Consider the following 19467-nt stretch of genomic DNA (forward strand, 5'->3'; position numbering starts at 1 on the left):
ACCAGTGTTTTCTCTGCTCTTCCATAAAACGTGCACTATCAGTGAAGCACAAACAATAATGAGCGTTTTAAGAGAGACTTCAAGCTATATTTTATTCATCAACACACAAATCTGAAATCCCACACACCGGAAGTGCATCCATTGACGTCAGAACATTCAATCGTGTAAAAGATAAGATTTTTTCCCCCCTTGAGGATGCTCTAATAGTTTGTTTTTCTCTCAGGACCGATGGGCGTTCGTTGAGAGGGAAAGGAGAGGCGGTTGGTGGGTCTTCAGGGCAAGTGAAAGAGGCGCTTTGTTGAAGCTGTTTTGATTTTATTTTTTCCCTCTCACTCCCCTGCTTCCGTTCCATTCCTTCCTCCTCACTCTCTGCTCTCACCTTTGCATTTCTTTTTCTTTTTTTCCCTCGGAGGGATGGGTGATGGGTTGAACATGATTTCCAGAGGCAGAATATAACTGGCCTTTCAGACGGTGCAGCCCTCAGAGTCATTGAGACAGCTGTCTCTGGCAGATTGTACCTGAACTGACTCCAGCATACAATAACAATGTACAAGCCTTTAGCTTTGTGTCTGTGTCTGTGTTTAGTGCTTTTAGTGGCTGAGGGAAAACGAGAAAAGGGAAGAAGAGAGAGACAGAGGAGCTCCAGACGATTCTTATCCACTGAAGATGCACCTGAGTATGATAACCCTTTCCTTCCAGGTGAGCAATGCTTATAGCTTTTTTTATGTGTGCCAAAAAATAAGAAGAGAAGATATGGTTTTCTGATATTGTGATTTTATATTTATTGTGCTATTGTCAAAAAAATAAGTTGTTTTAAAAAAAGTGGTTAAGCAAAAAAATTGACAAAAATAGTATTTTTTTATATAGTAGTGTGTGTGTATATATATATATGTTATTATTTAAAATTCATTGTGCAGTTTTATTTATTGAAGATTAGTGGTTGCACTGAATTGAAGATGAAAGGTCTGTACAATATTTGGATAATACAAATATTTGGACAAAAGTCATACTTAATGTATGAATGTCTTTGCATTACATAACAACATCAAATCAAGTAGCATTCATTTGACAAGCACATTTCGAGCAAAACAATTTACAAACAATTTGTTTGTGGGACACCATTGTAAACTTGAAGGAAACTGACATCATACACTAAAAATATTTTTTATTTTATTATTTTTTTAATTAAATGTTATTATATTCTATTATATTGTAGGCACTTATCTCATGCAGTGTCATTCTTGTGTTTTAAGTGTGGATTAAGGGTCCAACTACTTGTTGGAGCCACTGTGTGCTGAATTCTGAAATTTTGTCTGTGTGGATGCATGCCAGGGCATAGCAGCCAGTGCTTGGTGAATGGAATTTCTCTGTTTGAGGGGGCTGTCTGGTCTCCAGAGCCTTGCAGTGTGTGCCAGTGTAAAGATGAAGCCACAAGCTGCCGAACCATCCCCTGCCCGGCCAGAGGTTTGGGAACCACCATCTCTTCTCTTTTGATGAATAGAAAGCTCAAAAGAACAGCATTTAAATGAGAAATATTTGAAATAGAAATATTTTGTAGCATTATAAATGTCTTTACTGCCACTTTCAAACAATTTAATATGTTCGTGCTGAATAAAAATATTAATTTAATCTTACTGACCCCAAACTTTTGAACAGTAGGCCTAGTGCATGTTCCATTATGGCTTTTTGATTGTTCTTTTGGGTTTTACTTTGAAAAAGTAATTGGATTAACGATTTGTAGTAAGAGCTAAAGAGGACGGTGGTCATCCCTCTGGTGATGCAGCCTGGGAATTATGTAAAACATTGGCTCCTAGTGTGGTGTAATGCAGTGCTAGGAAAGGTGCCATCAAGGAGTGGGTTACTTGGTGATGGGTACTGATTTTCTGTTTGCCACACCATGTTTAGCTTCACCCACCCTGAAGTCTGTGGCCGGTAAGCCCAGTCCAACATCTGTGGGGAAAACAAGCTCGAAAAACAGACTGACAGGAGATGGAAAACCACCTGTGGAGATGGAGGTTCTGGAGGTGAAACCAAAGAAGAACAAGATGGTGATCACCCCAGCAAAACAAGTATGTAGACGTGCATGAGAAAATGTAGTATACTAATTTCCCTAATTATTGTACTTTTTTTCTTTTAGATGTGTATTTGTTGGTCCTAACTGGTTTAAGGTGGTCTTTCTGCTCTTTTAGTCTGTCTATGCTGGTGCTCAGCTGGTTTACCTGGTTGGCCAGTCAGTCTTCCGTTGTTGCCAGATGAAAAGTATCCAAAACCACTCTACACTCTTAAAGGGATCGTTCACCCCAGAAATGAAAACTCTGTCATTAATTACTCACCCTCATGTTGTTCCAAACCCGTAAGATCTTCGTTCATCTTCGGAATACAAATTGCATTATGGTACTCTCGTGAATGTGCATCAAAGACTGACACGGAAGATAAAAAAATGTTGAATAAAGTCGTTATTTTAGTTTTCTTTGCGCGCAAAAAGTGTTCTCGTAGCTTCATAAAATTGCGGTTGAACCACTGATGTCACATAAACTATTTTAACGATGTCCTTTCTGGACTTGAATGTGGTAGTTGCGTTGTTGTCTATGGAGGGTCAGAAAGCTCTTGGATTTCATCAAAAATATCTTAATTTGTGTTCCGAAAATGAACGAAGGTCTTACGGATTTAGAACGACATGAGGGTGAGAAATGAATGACAGAATTTTCATTTTTGGGTGAACTAACCCTTTAACGGGGTTTTCGGAGCAAAGTCATAGAAGAACCATTTTGGTTCCTCAATGTGTGCACATTTCTTAAAAGAAGCATTTTTTCTCTGTGTGAAGAACATTTTATAATCTAAAGAACTTTTTGTGCAAAGGAAAGATTCTATGGATGTTAACGGTTCCTCATGGAACCATTGATGCCAATAAAGAGCCTTTATTTTAAGAGTGTAAAACCAGCAAACCAGGCCAGCTTGAAATAGCAAACCACTTTAGGCTAGTTTTAAGCATACTTTAACTTTTTAAAATTTCAACATATTTTAATTGTTGTTAAACACTTACGTTTTCTATTCAGCCACCGTCAAATATCCCTAAGAAGCAAGTGAACAAAAACCAGGAGGTGATTGTGAGTCTGGATCCTGGAAAACCACCTAAGACCCCTGTAATACCCACAGGACCTCGGTTTATGAGACCAGTCCATTTTGATCATGATGACCATGATGATGACGACTATCTAGAGGACGACAGTCACAGCGATGATGATGACGATGATTACCACAGCATTCTGGTGTTCAGATCTGCTGTTCGCCCTGTAGCAATCGAAAGACGAGTAATACCACCCACATTCAAACCGGCTATACCACGAGCACAGCCAGCCTTTGCTCTTCCAACAAGAAAATCTGTGATCCTGCCCACTGGAAGGCCACTGCCAGCCCCCAGTGGGCAACCGGTAGATCGAGGTATTGGCCATCCAATCATTAGCACCTCTGTTCATATGGAGTCTCTCCCAGCAGGATGCCTGCTTTCAGACTCTCTTATTGCTTGTGGAAACACTCGCCTTACTCAAATGCCCATCATCAAAGATGCAGGTGTCAGGAGTCTTTTTCTAACAGGTGAGGTGAGAGCAGTTCACCTTGCTCACGAGGACTAATTATACCCTGTGAAAATTTTCATAGTTTTTTTGTCTTGTTTTAAAATAAAAATATCTGAACATCCTTACAATAAGTTCAGAGAAACAATTGTGTAAGATAATACATGTAGATATATATATATATATTTATATATATATATATATATATATATATATATATATATATTTTTTTTTTTATAGAACATGCCTTGAATTAAGTGTATTTTCTTACCTCATTGGCGTTTTTCTCCCCATTTAGGCTAAACCTAATTCCTTATATGCATTCATATTCATATAGATTAAGAAGTTTTGGGTGTGTAGTTTTTTTTTTTTTAAAGAAATTCTAAATTCAGCAAGGATGCATTACATTGATCAAGTGATAGTAAAAACTTTTAGATTGTTACAAAAAATATATTTTAAATAAATTGTTCTTTTGAATTTCCTGAAAAAACAATGTGTCACATTTGAAAATATATTAAAATAGTTATTGTAAATTGAAAAAAAATCAAGAATCACAATGTTAATTTTTTAAATCAAATAAATGCACTCTTGATAAGAGACCTATTTCAAAAACTTTAAACATCTTACCAAACCCAAACTTTGCAACAATAGTGTATGTATGTATATGTATATACATTGTGAGATATGAACTCTGAGTTGTGAGATGTCAATGTAACTTTTTTATACTTTTTGTACAAACCTCACAAACTTTTGTTAAACTAAAATAATACTTTATCTTTTAAAAGGGGGTTTAGAGTCTGAAAATAGCGGCCTGTGTTATTAGAGTTTGACAGATGTTTATGCATGTTTTTACTGTAACATAATCTGGCAGTGTCCTATTATTTGATGATTTTCTGTATGTGGCACTGCAAGAGCTGGCACTGAAATGTGAGAAGTGTAAACAAAGCGTACCATGATCCAGAAAAATGTGAAAAATTACTCTTGACTTGGTATTTTGCAGATAACAAAATCAGCAAGATCCCATCGCATGCCCTGGCAGGTCTTCCCAACCTGGAGTGGCTCGACCTCAGCAAGAACAAGCTGGGCGATTTCTCTTTGGGACCGGATGTGTTTCGGGTGAGATAAAGTCAAAGAAACCTTACTATATTAACAGGCATACTGACACATAACTCACACTGTTTGTTTTCACATTCCATTTGGAATCACATAACAGTCACTGTGATATTTCTTTGGACTTTAATAATGGTCAGATTAAAGTAGATCTGCAAAAATGGAGACTGATTTGTGATCTGTTATCTGTTACAATGGTGAGTTCTCAGGCCTTATGGTGCGGCACAGTGCAAGCTTGATATTTAGCAAGTAGCTGACGTGTTTTCGCAAGATGTCAGGTATGACATCACTGAGACAATTCTCACCAGGATGCTGCAGTGAACATGGGAATTTTCAGTCAATAGGTATTACCCCCTAAAAAGAAACACAATCATTTTTTTACCTTTTTCTCACTCGTGTGTCATATCTACTGGGCGCCAAGCACAGATCTTACATGTGACACATATATGACACAGCAGAATAGTGTTTTTTTTCACATGCTCACTGTACCTCAGTGTTTACCTCTGCTCAGTAGCATGATCAAGAAACATCTGTTCTTCATGCCAGATGAACTCTGAATATCTGTGTTGTGTAACTTCTGTTTCTGTGACTTGCAGCAAGCTTTGAAATATTTCCAGTCTGGCTTTGACAGTGTCATGAGTATCTTCTCGGCCTGTTGCAGAACTTGCCGAAGCTCAGGAGGTTGAACCTTGATGGAAACAACTTCACTAAAGTGCCAGCTCTCCCTCCATCTCTGGTGGAGCTGAAGATCAACGATAATAAACTCAGTGGTCTCACTCCCCACAGCTTTCAGGGTAAACACAAAACCACAGTGTCCGTATGAACTCAGTATTCAACACTCTGGTCCGGTAAAAGATCTGTTTTTCACGTTAGGGGTTAATCTGGGCATTTTAAAATGACTTTTGTCTACTTGCCAGTCAGTTGATTCTTAATCCTCAGTGATTTATTTCTCCAAGATAGCAGTGAGATTAAATGGATGTATTTTATGTATTTTTGATCAAATAAATGTGAACATTAGAGATTTCTTTCAAAAACATTTACAAATCTTACTGATGCTAAAATTCCAAAGTGTAAATGTAACAACTGAGACCTCTACTAAACTAAGCATAAATGACATATTTTGTCTAATCTAATGTTATTTTTACTCAGGTCTGTCTCAACTGCTGACACTGGAGTTAGAGGATAATTATTTCCACGATGGAAATGTCTCTCCTCTGGCCTTCAAGCCTCTCAGGAGGCTGATTTACCTCAGGCTAGATGACAATAAGTTCAGGGCTATTCCCTCTGGTCTGCCTGTTTCAGTACAGGTCAGTTACATTTAGTGTCTCAAAATGCCAAAATTGCAGTACATATACATACTATATACTCGGTGTAAAACTTGCACTAGATTTTAGTTTGGTGACATTGCCAAGTGTATTGGGGTGTTTATACAGTGCAGTAGATAATTTATTGTTGTTGATTTGTAACTTCTTCAGGAGCTACACCTGTCTGACAACAAGATAGAGGTGGTCCATTCAGGGCTCCTCAACAAGACCACAAACCTGCGAGTCCTGAACCTCAGCCATAACCGAATCCGAGAGGACCGCATTCATCCAAGAGCATGGATACACTTGCTGTGAGTTCAGATCTCAGTTCTCTGCCTTTCTCTGCTGTTAGGTGCCATCTTGTGGGCAAGTTCTGTAATTATATGGTGAATAAATATAAAAACTAATAATAGAAAACTAAAAATGTCAAGCCTAGCATATGATGACATGTCTGTAGTACCAAAGTAATTTGCATACATACTTTATGATGCTTCGAAGACATTTAAAAATCATTATTGATATAATTATATTATACAATTACATATAATTGTACATTATAATTTTAGTTTATACAGTTTGGAAAATTAAATGAATGCTATATTATTTTTCCATTGTCCCTCCCACATTGAAATACTTTATAAAAGTTTGGGGTCAGTAAGATTTTTTAAATGATTTTGAAAGACGCCTCTTACACTCACCATGTCTGTATTTATTTAATAAAAAATACATTACAAATATAGTAAAATAACGGTTTTTATTTATTTGAAAATTTAATTTATTCCTTTAATGTCTTTTAATCCATGTCATGCATCCTTGCTGAATTGAATTATTTATTTAAAAACTTATTACTGACTAGCCCCAAACCTTTGAATGGTAGTTTGGGAGGGACAGTGGGGAAAAAACAACTTAATATTCCAAATTGTAATAATGTAATTTAATATATATACATATATATTTCTTTGTATTACATTACAATTAAAAAAATAATAAAATAAAATAAATAGACCTCTAAACTTTTACTAAAAACTATTAGTGTCACTGTGAACAAAAAGTACATTAACTTTTGGAAATGTATTTGTCATAATATAATATGTAGTTACATAGTATAAAATGTTTATTTTTTGTATATATATATATATATATATATATATATATAAGTATTTCAAAATTATCTTAAACAATCTTCAAAAATGTCTTAATCCACACAGAAAATTGGAGTATTTGGACCTTTCCCACAATAAGCTGGTTCACGTTCCCTCTTTCCTGCCGGCTGGTCTGCGCCAGCTCATCTTGCATCACAACCAAATTGAGCGTATCCCTGGCTATGTGTTTGGCCACCTGCGACCTGGTCTGGACTCCCTACAGCTGTCGTACAACCGTCTGCGTGAAGACAGCATAAATGAAGTGTCCTTCCTGGGCCTATACAACTCACTGACTGAACTTCTGTTGGACCATAACCAGCTCAGATCAATTCCACGAGGCATTCTACAGTTAAAGAACCTGCAGCACCTGAGACTGAACCACAACTACATCAGGTTAGTGAGTCTGTCTATCTGTCTGTCTGTCTGTCTGTCTGTCTATCTGTCTGTCGGTTTGTCTGTTTTAACCTGATCTTCTCCTTGTAGCTACATCACTATGAACTCGTTGTGTGACACTACGGCCCGTGAGGACTCCTTGCTGCAGTCTGTTCACCTGGAGTACAACCTGATTGACCGCCGCCTCATTCCACCAACAGCCTTCTCCTGCATCAAAACCTACCAGAGCGTCCTTCTGCGGCCCCAGAGATATGAAGAGCACCATGAATGAAAGCATTTTTTGGGGCTGTAGTTTACAGTGCATCACAATTCAGTGCTTAACTTGATAAAAAGAGATGCTAAAGATGCAGCTCCCTTTTCACACCAGAGGCCTTTTATTTTGTGTAAGTTGTGTTTTAGTTGTGTTCTGATTGTCTCTTCTCTGTCTCGTAGGGGGTCACACATGCACATGCTTTACTGCAACTAAACTACTGCTGACATTTGTTGTTTGACATTAGCATTGGCTGTTTCTGCATTAACAGATTTGTAGGGGGTTTCGCACAGATTTACATGGTGCTAAATGTGCATCTTTCCTGTTGCAGTTGGCATTATATTTTGTGTATGTCTGTTGTTGTTGTTGTTGTTATATATATAATGTCTGTCTCGGTTTGTTTTATACCTGTATGTCTGCAATTTACAATCAAAAGCAGACTTGTATGTGCAAGGATTTCTTTCTTTTTTCAAATTATATGCAAAAGGTTTTTAATAGATCAGCTTTATACATTATTTATTTTTTGATTAAACTGCAATGCATCACTTTTTTATTTTATTTCAATATCGTGTTAACAATTTCCAGTAGCAAAGGCTTTGACTTTTATATTCAGTTTTGTGATATCGTGTGTTGTCTGTGCTTTTGTATTCTCTTTGTTACAAACTACAATAAAGTTGAGAGGTGACAATTAATCTGGTGTCAAATAGACTTATTTTTCAGACTTTTTATCATTAATATTATAAGCGCATGTCTGATGGAAATGATGCACTGGTGTCCTGATGTTCAAGGAGTTGATTATTCAGCATATGTTCTGCGCTCGATGCTTCTGATTCTCTCATTGGTCCACAATGGGTCAGTAAATGTAAATTCTAAATCAATGATATAAATTAATTGTTACCCATTTTATTTAATAAATTATATATTTTTATCAAAAGTTACATTTACATTCAATTCTGAGCTCTCACTTTTTTATAACCAAGGCAAAAATAATTTGACAAATGTTTGCTTTGTCCTTTCAACAATTTTCAATTTATTTTAATGTACTGACAGCCCTACTTTCTTTGGCTTCTTTAAATTTGTGGAGAAAAATGAACTAACAGGTCATTTTCTGACTGGAAGTTTTTTGTCTTGCTAGTTTGATATTGCTTTTTATAGCAAATGCCGACAGCAGCCAGTGCTTGTTGAGCAGAGTTGCATGTTCATCATTCTGTATTATGACACTGTAGCCTAGCACACTGGGCAGTGGCACTCTCTGCTTGCTCTATTTCTGTCCAGAGAAACTCTCTTAAAGTGGTAACTCACTGCCACAAGTGCTTCTTTTTCTACTTCACAGCAGGCCTCTGTCCCAGATTTATTTTCTTTGGGCCATCCCTACATTGATTCTCTGTTGATGTATATATTTCTGTGACTGCTCTTCATTTCCAGGGCGTGGGCCATATCCTAAACCATGAAGAAAAACTTCCTTATATTAAAAGAGCATGTCCTTAAGTAACATCAGTCTTAGTGGGAAAACCTGGAAGTCTGTGGTAACATGTATTCACTGAGGCTTTTAGCATGTCATACATACACTTCTATGTAAATATATTGTGTATCTCTCTCTCTCTCTCTCTCTCTCTCTCTCTCACCTGTCTGTCTGTCTGTCAACGTTATCCATCCATCCATCCATCCATCGGTCTGTCTGACTATCTCTCTTTCTATCTGTCTTTCTACTTTGTCTGTGCCATTTCACAACATCATGCAAATACAGAAAGGTGTGGATGGATACTTCATGTTCCATTAATAATATGTATCCTGGATGTTTAATAGTTCAATAAAGGTAGATTTTAAACTTAAATGTCTTAAAAAGTATAACAATAACTGTGTTAACTATAGTACTTTGGTGGAATTACCGGCCCACACACTCACACTGTCTAACTCTCTCTCTCTCTCTCTCTCTTCACCCAAAAAGAAAGAGAAAAACAGTGGGAGGGAAAGACAACTTAAGTGGGAATGTCTCAAATACACATTTTTTTCCCTCTTTTTACAAGCTGTCCTGTGTTTTGAATTGCAGGTACAGTTCAGTGCTTTGTGACCGCCGGCAGCCAAGGACCTAACAGACAGTCATCCAAAACAATGATCAAACTATAAATCAGTTTGCCATCAGAAACCTTAAAAAGAAGAGATAATCTGCAAATATATCTCATACATCAGGTAAGATGCTTTAATGCTCTTATTTATCTTTCTGACCTGTTCCCCAGTTTTGTGCACTTGATTAGTTTCCATGGTAACTTAATTCATCTTTTTTCCGTTGCAACCAGTTCAGTTCTTTGAAAAGCTTACAAAGTTTATTTGAGCTCATAAAAAAGACTGCTACTTAAATTAGTTTTAAAATCCTTTATAAATGTTGCTCTAGTTTTGTGCGTCACTCAGTCATCCACGTCACCTCTGTAATCTTGACAACATTCAGTAATGTAGTCTTTAATTAGCCCATCTCACCTCTTTAATATAAGATGCAATTCAGCTTTGCTTGACCATTTGGCATCATTTGGATATTATACATCTTTAAAGAAAAATCTAGACATCTTAACCTAATTTTTTAAAAGAAAAAGAAAAAAGAAAAAAGACATCTGCATCAAGCTCATAAGTAGATATATAAGTGGATACAAACTATTTTAGACTGAGGCAAAGACTTTTATAAGCTGAAAAAACGTTTCATTCATACTATTCATAGTTAGTAGTATAATAATTGTTCTGGCAGTGGTAAAATCAGGCTGTGCATGTCATCATTTTGTGTGCTTTAAAATGAGGTCTGTCAGTTTATTACATAACATTACTGTCATATTTTAAGAGGATATGATTTTGGTACATTTGGTGCCTGTATTTCGGTGCATGAATCAGGGTGGCTCTCCAAAAACAATCTGTTAAACTTGCCAGTAATGTGGTTCTTCTGCCATTCTGAGGTAAAGGGTGTGGGAGTGAATTTAAAGAGAGAAAAAGAGCTCAGAGGCAGTTTAAAAGCACACACACAACACGTGGCACAAAAAAAGACCTAGTTACTGCAGATCTGATGGTCACAGAGTCTAATAAATGTGGATCAGTGGGTCTGCATATGAATGATCTATTTTAGTATTTTTAGTATAATCTATTTTAGTAGCATTTATGTGATTGTAGTATTTATTCATATTTTGAATTGGCTTTTATTATTATATTTTCTGTTTTGTAATTTTGTTATGTGCATTTGTCATTTTTATTATATTTTGTCTTGATACTTAAATTAATTTTATTTCAGCTATATTAAAAGGAGAACAAATGGAGATTTGCTTGCATTTCAAAAATACACTAAAAGTTTTCATGTCTCTCCTCAAAAAAAATTCAGAATTTAATCAACTGTACTCAGATTTGCCAAAATGCCAAAGTCAAAAAATCACTCAATTATCTGAGCTATGTAATCCACACTTATTTTATAGCTTTATACTCTTACTGCATGTCAACAAAATCATTTTTATATCTCCTAAGGAATTTTAGACTAAACATATGAGATTGTTGATACTTAAATGAAACAAAACTATGAAAGAGCAATTAAATTTTCCTCTAGGATGGAACTGCTATTAGTTATTAGTGAGTCAGGTCACATCTATAATTTATTTACATTAATTATATACATCTTTCATATGTTTCTTCTGTGGAGACATGATCAAATGCACCAAAAGGATTGCACTCGGTTTTCATCTCCTACTGACGTTGCATCAGTGTAGTTTCAGCTGTAATTCATCTAGACAAAAGACACAAAAATACACTCAAATACACCCATTCTGGGAGAAAAAAAGCTGACTGTAAATATAGCATGAAGACAGGTTACGAAAATACACATTTGCACACTTCGATGCATCTGACCCAAGCAAGTCTTTCCCAGTCTCAGGTTTTAGTTTTAGTAACAATGAGATATTTTCCCTATTGTCGATGTGGAGAGCAGATTGGTTTATTGTGACTGTCAGTGAGATGGTTGCATATTCAAAGCTTAATGAGACCACGGAATAATGGATTTTACCAGAATCCGCTTTTGGATGCAAAGTAGCATTTATGGTTTTTATAAAAGTGTGGAAAACAATTGTACTGCCATATTTTGAAAGTTTCTCTCTTTTTCGCAGATTAAAAAAAACGTAGCAGCCATGTTGTCAGTCTATGTGGCTTTTCTGTTTCTCTGCACTGCCCACCTGCCACTAGACTCTTCCGCCCTTCCCTTTGAGCAGAAAGGATTCTGGGACTTTGGCAAGGACATTGATGTGAAAGAGTTGATGATGATGATGAAGGACCAGGAAGAAGGGTCAGCTGTGGATCCATACCAACCGGAACATCCCACATGTCCATTTGGTTGTCGGTGCGACCTCAGAGTCGTACAGTGCTCGGATTTAGGTGGGCTTAAGATGATATGTGTTTGCAATGGTGTCTTGGTATAGACAGACAAGATAATGACTGTTTAGTCTAAGAGGTTTTGCTTCTAGGCCCAAATTTTATACTGGACAACATAGTGCCAAAATTGTTTTACTGCACAAATGTAAAAAATGTTCTAAACTTTAAAAAAATATATTGCATAGCCCTAAAAATAAGAAAAACAAATATTAATATGGCATGCACAGGATGAATATGAAAACTAAAAATACTATGGGCTGCTTGAAAGCTTTTTGTGTGTGTGTGTGTGTGTGTACTAAATATAGTATAGCAATTTATTTATTTTATTTTTTATTTTATAGCAATTTTATTTTTATTTAATACAGTATTATCCGAACAAACTTGTGACCCATTTTTGGGCTGCAACTCACCATTTGGTAACTACTGGTGTAAAGAGTGAAGTTACACTGGTTTGTGATTAGGATGGTTTGAGTTAAAGGATATCCCGTTTATATCACCCATCTTATCCCAAAATTACTAGCCTGTGACATCAAGGAAAGATCAAAGACCTGCCTATCGTATTTCATTTTTAAAATGTGGTACGCATGAGTGTGGTATGAAACACAATGATTTGAATATGAGTTATGAGTTATATATATACATAAAACCAAATCAAATGTAAATCAAAGTTGTGGCTGAAAGTAGGGAAAGTGAGCAGGAAATTTTGGCTGAAAGCTAAACAGAAATGTCAGGTTTTAACATCCACATCAAAGGCCTGAATGAGATCAGGATCAAATTTAGCTTGAGAACGGATACCAATTCAGACACACCGCTAATCTGGCCCATCCACATCAGACAGCACATGTGGTGTGTGGTCGTTCACCTGAGAAGACAGACACTCTGGTTATTCTACTCGGTACAGCAAACGTGCCATAAACTATGATGTCGGTCACCAGGAATGATGGATTTAAAAGCAAATGGACAGTTTCTGTGAATGCCAGGTACCACCCAAGCACAGCTGCCCTCTTTCCTATCTCTCTTTTATGAAGTACATATAATACAGCTATTTTCCTCTCTTTTCTCTCTCCACGTTGTAATGTGCTACGTGGAGCCATGGTCATCTGGCTTCATCTTAATTATATGGGAAGCTTAGAGGGGAATGCTAACACACAACAACAGAGCACAGCAAACACAGAGAGTCCCAAAGCCCAGAGAATTACCAAACATTTCCGAAATTATAGCCCGATGAAAAGTTTACAAGTGAACTCAAAGACTCTGAAGTAAATCCTGAAGAAACTGTTTCTTAAAAGAACTGACTTCCTGCTGTCTAAAGGCGTCATAATGCTTTTAATTTATTTTTAGTTTTTGGTTCGACGGATATAGCATCCATTATTAAGGCTCTCTGGAATAGGCTACTTGATTTTGATTGGCCAGTTCTGGCAGGCAGCAGATGGATATTTTCCATAGACTATTTTCTCATATTTGCCATCGCCCATTTATGGCAACGCTGTATCAGTCTTTTAACTGTTTAATCCTGGGCTGTATGTGCTGTTTTAGCAAATTGGAAATAAGAGTGTGCTTTCTTTTACAGTCACGTGACGATGACTGACGATACCTGAGAGCTGCGCTACTTTCTTGTCTACCACACCGTGGACTCGTGCTTTCGTTTCGTTACGCACCTCGCGCCATCTGTCGTTGCATTAATGACCTTAGTGTATCTGTTTTAATATTACTAGAATATAACTATTTTTTTTTTAACGAAGGCTGAAATTTTAAAACAATTTAAACTCAAATCAAAATCCAATTGTTTCTTGCTTTTTTTTTTTTTTTTTTTTTTTTGTATTGCTATAATATCTGATCGCCATTTATAGCTTTTAAAATTAGCATGTACCTGTATGCCATTTTAATTTCATAATATGACAAGTAAAGTTTTAACAAGAAAATAATTAGGGCAGGACTTTTCCATTTTATCCAATGTGGCTGTTGCATACAAGACGGTATAGAAGTGCTGGAAAATAAGAGGGTTTGGTAATGTCAGCTGAAAAGGGAAGTGATTTCAGAGCCATTTTAATTAAACGTTTTTTTTTTTTTTAATGAAAATTAAAATTAGATTTGGAATGCACCAATAAATCTTATAATACACGGCCATAAAGTGTATTAATAAAGTAAATTGAGTAATTTTCATTTCATGTCGAGTTTCCATTACCCTGGAAAATGAATTACCACAGCAACAATGAAGCCTAAACAACATTTGATCCACAATATTGACACCCCCCCATATCTCCTTTCTACCAGTGTATCTGTTCTTGTTTGTTTCCCCAACAGGTTTAGGTTACGTGCCATATGATATTCCTCAAGACACACTGCTGCTGGACCTGCAGAGCAACAGGATCACAGAGATCAGGGAAGGAGACTTTAAAGGAATGACCAACCTCTATGTGAGACCTAACATATCTTTATTTCATCATTTGTATCATAATTGCATTTGCTCTCTTTTTTGTGAATTAATTTAGAAATGCCAAATTGTACTTAATGTAAATACATTTTTGTACAGCATTCCCTCATAGTCCTTGTCCTGTTTCAGGCCCTGGTGTTAAGATATAACCAGATCTCCAAAGTTCATCCCAAGGCATTCCTTCCTTTGAAGCGTTTGCAGAAGTTATACATCTCACACAACCTTCTGACTTCCATCCCCAAAAACCTGCCTCCATCCCTTGTGGAGCTGCGTATCCATGACAATCACATCAAGAAGGTGCCGGCATTTAGCTTCTCAGGGCTCCACAACATGCATGTCATTGGTAAGACTGTGTGTTTGATTCATGATTTCTAACTGACCTTTGTCAGGTAAGATGCCATATTGAATTCATCGTGGATGAGGGATGGAGTTATTACAATGGCATGCACTGTACCACGTTATATTTGCAACTCACAACCTTCAAAACTGTTTTATGGAGTTTTTGTCTACCAAATTTTTTTTTTTTTTTTTATATATATTTTGTCATCTGAACAATAGTACAATTTATTGAACACATTATGTACTTCTGTCCCTCATTTTCATTCCAGTCAAAAATTAAATATGGCACTACCCTGACTAAGGTCTATCGCTGAAGCTATAGTCCTGTAACGTTGCTTTCTGACAATATTCACTGATAAAATTTGCTATATAAATAAAACTAAAGACTTGATTGTGCCTCAAACACTGGTTGATATTGCAGAAATGGGTCGTAATCCTCTTCAGAACAGTGGTTTCGAACCTGGAGCATTTATGGGCCTTAAACTGAACTACTTGCGCATTTCTGAAGCCAAGCTCACTGGAATTCCCAAAGGTAATATGAATGATGGTCAAAATTTAATATAAATTTAATTTACTTAATTTACTGCCAATCTCTTTGGCATATTTTCATATTTTTAATAAGTAACACAGAATAGGGGTGTCCTTGTGTTACAGAGAACAAAATTCTTTTCTACATGGAATGTGTCCCATTCTTTTTTAAACACAATGCAACTCATTCTGTTCTATATGGAATGTGTCTCATTCTTATCAGACCTTCCCAGTAGTCTCAATGAACTTCATTTGGACAGTAATCAGATTCAGGCCATCGAGTTTGTGGAGCTCAGCCAGTACACCCAGCTGCAGAGGTAAACCCTACACATTCCTACTTTTTTGGTGTGATTAATACATGTAAACAGACTGTATTTGTTTCTAAAGGGATATTAAATGAAACATTTCCCTTCAGTTGAACTTCTTTCATGGACTTATGATATAAAGTTTGCTTTGGGTGTCCTCTAGTGGCTAAAACCCCTCTGTCTCTGTGTTTAGGTTGGGACTCGGCAGTAACCAGATTCGCCACATTGAGCACGGTGCTTTATCTTACCTCACCGACCTGAGAGAGCTGCACCTTGACAACAACCGTCTGTCCAGTGTGCCCAGCGGACTGCCTCATTTGAAGTATCTACAGGTGTGCTTGTATACATGATTCTACTAATTCTAGTTCATTTATACTAAATAAACTAAACCACACTTTCATCACAGGTTGTCTACCTCCATTCAAACAACATCACTAATGTTGGAATGGATGACTTCTGCCCTACGGGTTTCGGAGTGAAGAGGGTGTTCTACAATGGCATCAGCCTCTTTGACAACCCAATCAGGTATTGGGAGGTGCAGCCTGCTACGTTCCGCTGTGTCAGTGACCAAATGGCTGTACAGTTTGGCAACCACAAGAAATAAAAAAAAAACAATCCAGGAGGAGAACAAGAGGAAAATGCCCAGAATTTGTGTAAATCGAGATATTTGAGTGAAGAAGATGAATAAACATTTTCATGGAGGCATAATTAAGAAGAAACAAGGACTCCATTTAAACCGAAGTCAAAGTCCATCCGGTCTATTTAAAACTGAATATTGATGTGTGTAATTCCCTGCTGACATTAATGAATATATACTCCACAAAATGCCTTTTTGTTTAATTTAGTTGACATACAGCATTGATGATTCCTTGAGATGTCTATCAACAGCTTAATTTGCTTAGTTTTCATGGGTTGCATCTTTAAATAATGAGATAAATTCACAGTTTGTCATTCTGGACGGCTGATTGTCACTCATTCATCATGGTAATACTGTAATAAAGTGGATTGTGTTGTGGATGTTTATCATGCCATCACAAGACAGTCAACATTAAAGGTGACAGGCTATTTATTTCTAACTTTATAAAGTCAAGATCCTAAATGCATTCAGTGGAATTAATAATAACCTTCCGGTGGCAGGAGATGTGAAGGTGGAGTACCCAAAACAATGAAAGGAGAATGTCTTCACAAACAAGTCCTTCTGCTGGTTGCATGGCCACGCCTACAGGCTTGGCAGAGTCATTTAAATCCTTTTACCTCTAGTTTCTGTTCTTAACGCCTAAACAACACGAGAGATGGACTATAAAGAACAGGTACGTTTACAGAGATTTACTTGATGCATAGATGACAGAAATTAATATTTCAATACTAGCCTATAAACAATCTGTATTATTTCATGTTAAAAGGTTGGATTTTTCAAGTTAAGACTGCAAATTCGCGCAAGGTTCTATTAGAAATATCTCAGAATGTGTTCTATTTTATTAGCCTACTTACTCGTTTATTAGAACAGTGCTTTATAATAGACCTATAGGATTAGAAATCAACTGAGAATCATTACTTTGTTAGAAAAGTGATTATAAATCAGTTATAAGTAACGTCCTTAAAGAATGCAGTCGTCATATGTTGTCAAACTTGTTCTAAAACCTGTAACAGTTGTAAACGGGTGTAATCTTGACAGACTAAAACTGTCGTGCACAGGTTGAGCAGGTTGTATCCACCGCGCAGTTTGGAGATTTGATCGAGTTCTCGTACCCTATTGGCTATTCGCACTGGGGCGTGTACGACGGAGATGGATACATCATTCACTTTGCTGTTGCCGGTAAGCACGAGAACTTTCACTGTAGTATAAACACTAATTCTATACAACACAATAATATAGACTGCTACAAGTCAGATTACACTCTGAGAACTTACACCATAAGGGCATGTTGCCACAAAATGTCAGCATCTGAACTTTTTTGTTTCTTTGTTTTGTTTGTTGAATGTTAAATGCCTTTTCACAAGTGTAAAAAAATTCAATTTTATGTATATATATATATATATATATATATATATATATATATGTAAATGTCTCACAAACTGTCTCCTATCAAATTTGCTTTTTTCAGATGAAAATCAGGTGATGAGTACGTTTAGAAATTGTCTGCAGGCTATCTTCCCTGTTTGTGGTGATCTTTTGCTTGGAGAAACTAAGATAAGGCGTCAGCTCTTGTCTGAAGTTAACATCCCAAAAGGAGCTCGTGTTTCAGTGTGCAATAACCGGCATGCTCTCGAGCCTTCACCTGTGGATGAAATTAGAAAACGAAGAGATGCTTTACTGGACAAAGAGTTTACTTACAAACTCTTCACACACAATTGTGAGCACTTTGCCACATTTGTCCGGTCCGGTAAAGCTATGTGCAATCAGGTGAGTTCATGAATCAAGTATAATTTAACAGTAGGCCTATAGACGTTATGTGTTCAGTACATTTCTGACATGATGTTGATTCCTTTGTTTTAACAGATTCCAGGGAAGCCCAAAAACAAGGAATGTGTGGAATCTACAGAAACATTTAGCTACCTTGTGCCATCGAGTTAACCAAGAACTACAGATTATCACAATAATAATATATTATGTTTGATTAAGGATATGTCTCACACACTCATTAAACCAGTTAAGATTCCTGCTTGATGTCATGGAAAAGCGTTCTTCACATTGATCTGTAATAGTATATAGATCAATGGTTCCTCACTTTCTTCAGTGTGTCTGCAGGTCTTGTTTGGTCTCCTAGTCTTGTCAAGCTGGTCTGTCGGCTGGTTTTAAAATGGTTTGGGGTTCAGGCCAGGAGACCAGCTTGGTTATGCAGGAAGACCGTATTATACCAGCTTACACCTGCTTTTTTCAGCAAAATGTAGTCAAAATGTACATTGAATGTTTAGTAAAGGTTTTCACATGTTTCTGACTGTCCTTTTCACATTTCTAACTAATATGGCACATATTACAGTTTACACCACAGTTACAAAAACACTGTTAAATTGCTCGACAGATTTCTTCCCTGTGCTAATGCATTGTCTATTACAACAGAAAGTCCGGGAAATATCTAAGAGTTCATCTTTTTGAAATAGCCAACACCCAGCAAACACAGAACATTCCCCTAATGTTAGTATATGGTTCCAGTTTAATTACTATTATTTTTGGGTCCATATAATGTTCAAAGAACGTTTTCTGTAGGCTTTTTTTTTTTGCACGTGACTGTTTCACCAGAATAAACCATAAATTTTAAGTATATCTGCTAAAAGTGAATTTTCTGAAAAAAAAACAAAAACAAACAATTTAGATTTTATTGACTTCAAATCAGCCACAAGTGAAGAGAACGAATTTAAACAAAATTATCAAGCATATAAACGCTTCTTGGGTTTAAAATTAACCAATTTTTATTAAGCTTTTACATTAATAACAATGACTTGTAAGCTAATTGTATTTTGGATGAAACTGGTGATTTTTTTTCATACGTTAGTACAAAGCAGTGGTGTGGGTTTTTTTATCATTAAAAAATAAAATATTTAAATATTATACAAAGACCTGTTCTGATTCACTTTTTTTCTTGTACATTTATTCGTAACCGCAAAAAAAAAAAAAAAAAAATATTTACACATCACGAGAGTTTATTGTTATTTCTGTTCAGACGAAGCGTTTCCTACATTCCCCGGATGTTGCCCCACGC

The 19467-nt window shown here is 36.4% G+C and overlaps 3 protein-coding genes across 4 annotated transcripts; all 3 read left to right on the top strand.

The window, feature by feature from the left end:
• The first annotated feature begins 238 nt into the window (after positions 1-238).
• On the top strand, positions 239-8461 carry LOC306849351 (extracellular matrix protein 2-like). Of its 2 annotated transcripts, XM_079384308.1 has the most exons (10): positions 239-699; positions 1333-1464; positions 1906-2069; positions 3057-3594; positions 4573-4688; positions 5344-5476; positions 5832-5989; positions 6158-6297; positions 7195-7521; positions 7612-8461. In XM_079384308.1, the coding sequence occupies exons 1-10, from the start codon at positions 546-548 to the stop codon at positions 7790-7792; spliced, it is 2043 nt and encodes a 680-aa protein (XP_079240434.1). In that variant the 5' UTR covers positions 239-545; the 3' UTR covers positions 7793-8461. The 2 variants fall into 2 exon arrangements, with proteins under 2 accessions (XP_079240434.1, XP_079240435.1); XM_079384309.1 differs by lacking the exon at positions 1333-1464 and having other exon boundaries at positions 483-699.
• Positions 8462-9819: 1358 nt separating this feature from the next.
• On the top strand, positions 9820-16816 carry LOC306849231 (biglycan-like). Its single transcript, XM_079384118.1, has 8 exons — positions 9820-9961; positions 11899-12163; positions 14465-14577; positions 14724-14937; positions 15355-15465; positions 15685-15778; positions 15960-16098; positions 16173-16816. Exons 2-8 carry the CDS (start codon positions 11920-11922, stop codon positions 16368-16370), a joined length of 1113 nt encoding a protein of 370 aa, XP_079240244.1. The 5' UTR covers positions 9820-9961; positions 11899-11919; the 3' UTR covers positions 16371-16816.
• Positions 16817-16998: 182 nt separating this feature from the next.
• LOC306849064 (phospholipase A and acyltransferase 2-like) lies at positions 16999-19366 on the top strand. The gene is made up of 4 exons (XM_079383926.1): positions 16999-17076; positions 17462-17582; positions 17872-18170; positions 18267-19366. The coding sequence occupies exons 1-4, from the start codon at positions 17059-17061 to the stop codon at positions 18339-18341; spliced, it is 513 nt and encodes a 170-aa protein (XP_079240052.1). The 5' UTR covers positions 16999-17058; the 3' UTR covers positions 18342-19366.
• The last annotated feature ends 101 nt before the right edge of the window (positions 19367-19467 follow it).

This window comes from Barbus barbus, assembly GCF_936440315.1.
Source record: "Barbus barbus genome assembly, chromosome: 29".
Taxonomy (NCBI): Eukaryota; Metazoa; Chordata; class Actinopteri; order Cypriniformes; family Cyprinidae; genus Barbus; species Barbus barbus.